Raw genomic sequence first — 9,530 nt, forward strand, 5'->3', positions numbered from 1 at the left:
TCATAAATATTATCTCATGTTGAGCTATTAATAAAAAAAATCAAATACCTGGGCAATTTAGTCATTTCAAGAGAAATAAAATGTCTCATGAATTTTGAAGATAGTTAAGTTTCTCAAAAATATTGTCTCGTGTTGAGCTATTAATAAAAAAATCAAATACAGGGGCAAATTAGACATTTCAAGAGGAATAAAATGTCTCATGAATTTTGAAGATACTTAAATTTCTCATAAATATTATCATGTGTTGAGCTTTTAATAATAAATAAATAAAAAACATGGGCAATTTAGACATTTCAAGAGGAATAAAATATCTCATAAATTTTGAAGATAATAAAATATCTCATAAATATTGTCCCATGTTGAGCTATTAATTAATAACTAGCGTAAAAGCCCGTGCGATGCACGGGCCTGTATATATATTTAAGTATTATTCCGAATAAATTTGCTTGTATATATAAATATCCTAATATAGTCACATACAATTCAGTGATGGATGGATATTGCTTTCGTGGAGAAATTGATGAATTCTCAGAGGTGCTCAAAACCACGAGGGGAAAGGGTATATTGCCCAAATCTCGTACCTACTATATTTTGATAAATGATTGTCATAAAAAGATGAAAGTGGACAGAGCAATTAATCTCCTTAAACAAATGCATTAAAATCAAAAAATATTTTGTCCAACTAAAACATATTATTATGATATAAATTGTATATGTCCCGACTCGGACTGTTCGTTTTAAAGCTGAACCAAAACAGAAGTTTCTGAAAAGATATATCCTATAAACATTAACACTAACACGCTAATATCTCTCAATATAAATCATTAATTAAAAAAATTACATCAATTTTCGGTGAACTCGGTTGTAGTTTGGTCCAAACTAAATTACTCAGTTGTAGTTTGATCGCTTAAATTCTCTAATTTTATATTCTTATTATATTTTTTTAAAATAAAAAAAGTCTCATAAATCTTAATATATAAAAACATTGATAATATCTTATATTTTTTATATCAAATCATATCGATATTGATTTTTAATGTAAATGAATGATAAATTAAAAATATGTATCATATTATAACATAAAAAGATTGATCAATAAATTTACTGATTATTTTTATAATTTCTATAATTTTAAATACTATGTTTACAAAAAATTATTTAATAAAATATATAAAAATATATATCTATACAAAAACTAAATAAAAAGGAGATACGTAAATAATATAAACCAACATTTTATTTACTCAAAAATTAAAGTAACAAAAAAAATTGATAAAAATAGAGGATTTGGCTTATCTAATAAGAATTTTAAATAAACTTAAGAAGTTATATAGCACAATGGTAGTGATATGAAGTTTTTGAGCAGAAAGTTGGGGTTCGATTTAGATTCAACAATATACCTATTTTTAACAAGAATTGTGTGAGGAATGTCATTTTTAACAAAATTTCAATATAAAAGGACAAAATTGTAATTTTATTGTTATTAAAAGGGCTCAATTTGCCATTAATCATCTTTTAATATATAGACTAGCGTAAAAACCCGTGCGAGGCACGAGTCTCCATATATATTGAAAGATTATCTCGAACATATAAAAGGAGATATAATTATAAGTTAAATTAAGGAAACTAAGAAAACAGAGTTACATAAATAATATAAAATAATATTTTATTTACTCTAAAGTTAAAAAAAATTATAATAGAAAAAAGATGATGTACTTTATCTAATAAGATTTTTAATTAGGACTCAATGAGATATGTATGAAGTTTTTGAGCAGAAAGTTTGGGGTTCGATTTAGATTTATTAATATACCTATTTTTAACAAAAAATGTGTAAGAAATGACTTTTTTAAAATTTTTTAATATAAAAGGGTAAAATTATAATTTTTTGCTATTAAAAAGGCACAATTTACCCCTAATCCTCTTTTAATATATAGAAGGAGATACAATTATAAGTTAAACTAAAGAAACTAAGAAAATGGAGTTACATAAATAATATAAAATACCATTTTATATTTACTTAAAAGTTAAAATAATAAAAAATATAATAGAAATAGATGATTTACTTTATCTAATAAGATTTTTATGTAGGACCCAATAAGATATGTAGCATAGTGGTAGTGATATCTATTTTTAGAATAGAAGGGCAAAGTTCGAAACTTGGTGTGCACACAAGTTTATATAATGATGTCATCAATTCAATTTATATCTAATTTCTCAAGTAACCCACTTTTAAAATGACCAACTATAACCCTGAGTTAAGTCTTACCATAGTTAACAATAACTATACTCAAGATCATTAATGTCTTTTCCACATTTATTTTTCACTTGCCATTAATTAATCACTTCATTTCTTCCCACTTATTCTCTCTCTTCTCCATTTCTTAAAATTACCCCCTCCCCCATTTATTTTTATTCTTTCCCATTTCCTAATTACCCCTCCTTTCTAAATTATCATTCACTTATTTTTATTCTTCTTCGTATCTCTTAAGTATGCACTATACTTTTTTTTATCAAATTCCACCAATTTTTAACTTTTCCTATTTCAATAATAATGCATTTATCTACCTTTTCAATTACCAACTATATTTGTATTACATACTTAGCCTAATAGTCCTATTTTTTTAAAAAATAAATAAATATATAATATATGTCATGAGTAGTGTTTAAAAAATTGATCAACTCGAGTGAATACTCGGAAATCAGAGATGATCATATTCATATTTAAGCGAGTACTCGAATGATGAAAACTAGTACTCAAAAAATCAGTCAATTACTCGAATTTTGGAGACGCAACTGAATACATTCGATTTTCGAGTTTTACATATTGGTCATTAGTATGATTTATTATATACTTGATTATTTGTATGTATGTATACAATGAAATGTAAATATTTATCTAAAAATATCCAAAAAGATTTAATGATTAATTAATTATATAATATACATAAAAAATATAACCTTAGACATTTTTTTTACTAAAGTATGTGTAATACGGGCATAATGCTTGTTTGTGTAATTTTTGAACATAAAAGGGTAAACTCGTAACTTTACAATCATTAAAATGGTTTAATTTGTCCTTGGTTGCCCTTTAATATATAGAAGGAGATATAATAATATAATAATAGATAGATAGATAGATAATAGATTATGGATAATAGATTTGCTAATTTTCTGAAATAATATTAATTATATTTAATTTCACTTTAAAATAAATTTTTTTGTCAATAGTTTAAAATAAGTTAATCAATAATGTATTATTAAAGAAAATCGGTACATCGCACGCACATGTATAAGCTAGTTAATGGCAGTTTAAATTAAAATAAAAAATTGTGTAATATTAAATAAATCAGTTCATCACACAAGATATAAGCTAATAATTTATTATTTATAATATAAATAAATTTTATCCGAGCGGATTTGAGTTATCCAAGTTCGAGTCATTCTTGAAAAGATTTTAAAAAGGCACAATTTACCCCTCATTCTCTTTTAATATATTGAAGGAGATACAATTATAAGTTACACTAAAGAAACTAAGAAAACGGAGTTACATAAATAATATAAAATAATATTTTATATTTACTTAAAAGTTAAAATAATAAAAAATATAATAGAAAGAGATGATGTACTTTATCTAATAAGATTTTTATTTAGGACCCAATAAGATATGTAGAATAATGGTAGTGATATCTATTTTTAGAATAGAAGGGCAGGGTTCGAAACTTGGTGTGCACACAAGTTTATATAACGATGTCATCAATTCAATATATATCTAATTTCTCAAGTAACCCACTTTTAAAATGACGAACTATAACTCCAAGTTAAGTCTTACCATAGTTAAGTCTTACCATAATTAACAATAACTATACTCAAGGTCATTAATATTTTTTCCATATTTATTTTTCACGCAGTGTTACAGAAATCGACCGAAACACCGATAAATCGGCCGAAATATCGTCCAAGATCACGTTCCCGATATAGTTAGGGGAAATCATTGAACAAAACGTTTTTACAGTATCGGGTCAAAATCACAAAAATCGGGTCAATGATTCTTCACAAAATCCTGAAATTTTTTATCCTCTTGCTTTGATAGTTCAAAAAGAGGGATGAAAGAGGTTAAAGATGGATGTTTCAACGCGTTACTTTGATTGATTATTGGGTTAACATGAAAAAAATGAATCGCTGATTCGTCTCACCAATTTGATCAAAAAAATGATAAGAAGATGGATTGAAGATGAGGCTTAATCTGTTGGAGTATAAGAACTGAGATTAGAAAAGAGGATGAAACCTGTTGATGAAGGAGTGAGAGAGATTGAAGATAACTCAGAGATGAGATAGATGAGGTAGGTGAGAGATGAGATAGATGAGGTAGGTGGGAGGGATGAGGTAGCTCGGAGGGTACAACTCTATTAGTTAATTTTTTCTTTCAAAGTTCACTCATTCTTAATTGTGAACGTCTGCTTTTCTTTAATTGAAACCATCATAGTTAGTAATAGTATCACAACTTTAGATAGGTGGAGCAGTATATTTTATTATCTAGAATTATTCATTCTCATTTGTAACAGTATATATCTCTGGTGCGGTAGTAAGTATTATAATTTTTATTTAAAAATAATAATTGAATCTAAAATTTAAAGATATATTTGTGTATAAATAAAAATATAAATCTTACTTAATATGAATATTTTATGAAATTAATATTAAAATATATCCGATTTAATATTCCGATAAATCCCCGATTTTCAATAAATCGTAAATCGGTTGATAAACCGATCTAGTCCGATTTCCGATTTTTATAACACTGCTTGCCATTAATTAATCACTTCATTTCTTCCCACTTATTCTCTCTCTTTTCCATTTCTTAAAATTACCCCCTCCCCCATATATTTTCATTCTTCCCCATTTCTTAATTACCCCTCCTTTCTAAATTATCATTCACATATTTTTATTCTTCTTCGTATCTCTTAAGTATGCACTATACTTTTTTTTTATCAAATTCCACCAATTTTTAACTTTTCCCATTTCAATAATAATGCATTTATCTACCTTTTCAATTACCAACTATATTTGTATTACATACTTAGCCTAATTGTCCTATTTTTTTTAAAACAAAATAAATATATAATATATGTCATGAGTAGTGTTTAAAAAATTGATCAACTCGAGTGAATACTCGGAAATCAGAGATGATCATATTCATATTTAAGCGAGTACTCGAATGATGAAAACTAGTACTCAAAAAATCAGTCAATTACTCGAATTTTGGAGACGCAACTGAATACATTCGATTTCCGAGTTTTACATATTGGTCATTAGTATGATTTATTATATACTTGATGATTTGTATGTATGTATATAATGAAATGTAAATAGTTATCTAAAAATATCTAAAAAGATTTAATGATTAATTAATTATATAATATACATAAAAAAATATAACCTTAGACATTGTTTTTATTAAAGTATGTGTAATACGGGCATAATGCTTGTTTGTGTAATTTTTGAACATAAAAGGGTAAACTCGCAATTTCACAACCATTAAAATGGTTTAATTTGCCCTTGGTTGCCCTTTAATATATAGAAGGAGATATAATAATATAATAATAGATAGATAGATAGATAATAGATTATAGATAATAGATTTGCTAATTTTCTGAAATAATATTAATTATATTTAATTTCACTTTAAAATAATTTTTTTGTCAATAGTTTAAAATAAGTTAATCAATAATGTATTATTAAAGAAAATCGGTACATCGCACGCACTTGTATAAGCTAGTTAATGGCAGTTTAAATTAAAATAAAAAATTATGTAATATTAAATAAATCAGTTCATCACACAAGATATAAGCTAATAATTTATTATTTATAATATAAATAAATTTTATCCGAGCGGATTTGAGTCATCCAAGTTCGAGTCATTCTTGAAAAGATTTTTAGGTACACAAGCCGAATTGAATAAATAAAACGCTAATATTAGAAGCGGGTGATAGATTTTCATTTTTTTATAGTAATAAACCCGCGAGCGCTACCCTTGCCCGGAATTAGGTTACAACCAGGACCATCAGCAGACTAGGGGTTGGAAACGGATTGAAAAAGTGGAATACAAAACTAGTACAAGAAGATCGTCACCAATCATCATCACTGACTAAAGCCTGCTGCGGCTGCAATTGAGTCATGTTGGGTTTATTTAGAAATCGTTGTGTTTGGCGAGCACCCCTTTTCTCCAAAGCCACTAATACCTATACATATACTTACAATATGTCATCAACTGTTAACCATCGTTATCTATTCTCTTTCTTGCAGGTCTCTCATGCTGGAGGTACTTAATTCTTTATAATTACTTAAAATTTTGTGAGCTTGATTTAATGTATTACTTGCCCCCTTAAAAATTGTTCAGACTATTTTACAAATAAGCGCCTCTACCCATCTGAGGACGATGAAGAGGAGATTCAGGGACCTGACACGAAGAAAAAGATCAGTAAAGGAGATGTGATTGATTTACATGACCTTCTCTTCACCAAAAACAGGGATTACCTTGTCAGATATCAAAACAACCAACAGGTGCATATTCGTCTTCATCGTACGAATTCATTTTGTCAAATGTTTACCAGTTGCCACACTTTTTAAAACAGATATGATCATCATGAGTCATGATCAACATTAAATGCTAAGCTCAATGTATAGATTAATCTAGTCGAATTTGAAATGCAAAAATCAACTTCTCTCTATGGCTCAGATAATATGATCAGGCTTTTGCCTAATAATATGATGATCATATATGCAATAATTTTTTTGTAGGTTAAGGCTGAGCATTTGGCAGCTAAGGTTATTGCTATATATTTTACGCCCATTATGGATATTCATTGCATGAGATATTATGTACCGCTGTTGGAGAATCTCCACATTAAGTTATATCCTCAAAATGGTTTCGAGGTCGTTTTTGTCGCTGTTAAAGTTGACGCTGATCACGATCATGTTCTTCATAGAGACTATTGCAAAGGTATCGAGGAAGAAATCTTTTCTCTTAGGCCATGGACTGCTATCCCATTATCAGATGTACCTTCTGAGAAAAGTTTGCAAAAAAGAGGCTTTCCTGATATATCAGGTGATATTCCTGCGGTATTAATCGTTGATTCAGCCGGCATGGTTTTGCAATGTCATGATGCCTATTATATTCTTGAGCTTTATGGAGCCCTAGGCTATCCTTTTAGCGATGAAAGAATAAATTATTTGCAATCAGAAGATGATGCAATTGCTATGCAGCCATCTTTGAAGAATCTTCTGGCCTCCTCTCAGCGTGATTATGTTATATCAAACAAAGGAGACAAGGTAATATTATATACTTGACAGATAGTATGATTTATCATTTCATTGTCTCCCAATTATTATCTATAATTTTCTTCTATCTGTACATGTTATGAGTTTTTAGCGTAAATATTTGATGATAATGATGATTTTTGTTATATAATTTTCTTGTTGCTCTTTTTCTGAGCATGGCTGAGTTTTAATATCAGGAAAAGCTATAAGGAACGTATTTTTGTAATTTTTTTTCACTTTCCTTTATGTGCAATCTGCAGTATATTGACTGAGGAATGATTTTTCCTATATATATATATCATTACCGTTCCTCCACTTTCAAGTTTTAATGTATAAAAAAATCAATCATTTTGGGTTTCGTTGCACGATATCTGCACTATTAGTTCTTGATTCATTTTTTTTTCCATTTTCTATACAGCTTGAGCTTTAATGAGTTTAAGCAATCATTTCCTGACTGCATTTCTACTACTATTGGCAGATACCTATTCACACTCTCGAAGACAAGGTGGTAGCCTTATATTTTTATCAAGAAGGTGAGACTGATGATACACAACTTAAGAGGGCTTACAATGAATTGAAAAATAATAAAGAAAACTTCGAGGTTGTGCTCATTTACATTCCTAGAAATTTTGAATTTTACTGTGAAACTGAAGAATCGTTTTGGAAAAGGTTTAAGACTATGCCGTGGTTGTCACTTCCTTTTAACGACCCAAGTGATACGAAGTTGAAGCGGATTTTGGAGTATTCGTTGAAGTATATGAACCATTATGTCGATCCAGATCAAGTAACTCGTCTTGTGATTTTTGGACCTCATTGTGAATATATTGAACCGTTTGGTGCCAACATTCTGAAAGAATTTGGTACCGGAGCATACCCATTCACCTTTGCAAAGCTTGTGAAAGTAGAGATTGAAAAAGTAAATGACATGAAATTGGAGATGCTATGGGATCGTAACAAAGTCTTTAGAACACAAGATGGGTCAGAGGTAAGATTTATAATGTATTTAACATTATTGGTTAATTTTTTGAATATCCCAGTTTTGTATCTCTAATCTAAATCAAAGCTGAATGTAAATTACAAAGTACAGAAATTAAAATAATTTTTGTGGTCAACTAATCGTCTTTCCTCTCTGTAGGTTCCTGTCTCTCAACTTTGTGGTAAAAATGTGATATTGTTTTTTGAGTCGTATTTTGACTCCCATAAGATCGAGTTTCTGAAGATTTTAAAAGAAAGGTATGTCCAATGTAAGGGTACATGCGATGAGTTTGAAGTTATCCACATATTGAAGGAAGAAGGGGTGGTCACCAAACAAATTGGATACTTGCCTTGGGTGGTTTGTGACGAGTTCTCACCAATAGTTGATTGGAATTTCTTTTACGTCCACGATGGTGCTAGCGAATCGTTTGTTTTCTTTGATGAAAATGGAAGGATGGTCAGAAAAACGATATGGCCTAGCTTCGAAAATATAGATTTTCCTTTCTGTGCAGATGGTTTAGAAAGGGAGGCCTGGGTTCAGTTAGGTCATTGGTTCGACTGGAAGTCCTGGTATGGGAGTTGCGCCCCATGCTTGGGGAGGGCCCGGATATATTCGTTAGAGAAGATGAACGCCCCGTCAAGTCTGAGCACTTGTATTTTGAATGGAAGGAGGAAATATTTTAATTTTATTATACGTTTAAATATGCATACATATTTTAGTTCATTAGAGCCTTAGAGGAGAGATTTTTTTAGCTCCCATATCATAAGTAAACACTTTATTTATCTATATACATTGTAAACAGTAAACTTGTCTGGGAATATTAAGTCAAGTGCCCACCACAGGTATGATTTGCTTAGGAGTATTTTTACATAGGTTTGCAAGAATTAAAACTCTTTTGGGCTATATTAATTATAATACTTTATCATTTGTGACTTCATCATTCGAAGTTAGTAGAGAAAAATGCCTGATGTGATATACCACATTATCAATATCCAAATCCCATATTGTCTATTTTTTTAAAAAAATTAGGGCCTTTCTTACCTGCTATCTCTGCATCTTTTGAAACTGTATGGTTTAATCGAGTTTGTGACACCTGCAACTTTAAGGGCCATCCTAATGGCTCACTAATTGTTCAAAATCTATCTTCAAACAGTTGTCCTCGATTGGGTAGTCGGTTCAATTTTACATGTCAGGATATCGTTGTTTGTACTATGCTATTGCCTGTAAAAGGATTTGA

General features: G+C 29.2%; 1 protein-coding gene across 1 annotated transcript; it reads left to right on the forward strand.

Annotated features, from left to right (window-relative positions):
* The first annotated feature begins 6,021 nt into the window (after positions 1 to 6,021).
* Positions 6,022 to 9,185, forward strand: LOC141667367 (putative nucleoredoxin 1). Its single transcript, XM_074473821.1, has 5 exons — positions 6,022 to 6,319; positions 6,398 to 6,561; positions 6,799 to 7,329; positions 7,796 to 8,302; positions 8,453 to 9,185. Exons 1-5 carry the CDS (start codon positions 6,175 to 6,177, stop codon positions 9,026 to 9,028), a joined length of 1,923 nt encoding a protein of 640 aa, XP_074329922.1. The 5' UTR covers positions 6,022 to 6,174; the 3' UTR covers positions 9,029 to 9,185.
* The last annotated feature ends 345 nt before the right edge of the window (positions 9,186 to 9,530 follow it).

This window comes from Apium graveolens, chromosome 6 (genome assembly GCF_009905375.1).
Source record: "Apium graveolens cultivar Ventura chromosome 6, ASM990537v1, whole genome shotgun sequence".
NCBI lineage: Eukaryota > Viridiplantae > Streptophyta > Magnoliopsida > Apiales > Apiaceae > Apium > Apium graveolens.

Excerpts from the sequence above, each read along its gene's own strand:
- LOC141667367 (XM_074473821.1), top strand. The coding sequence starts at position 6,175 with ATGTTGGGTTTATTTAGAAATCGTTGTGTTTGGCGAGCACCCCTTTTC. Across the intron at positions 6,320-6,397 it reads GCAGGTCTCTCATGCTGGAG|ACTATTTTACAAATAAGCGC; the intron begins GTACTTAATTCT and ends AAAATTGTTCAG. Across the intron at positions 7,330-7,795 it reads TATCAAACAAAGGAGACAAG|ATACCTATTCACACTCTCGA; the intron begins GTAATATTATAT and ends TACTATTGGCAG.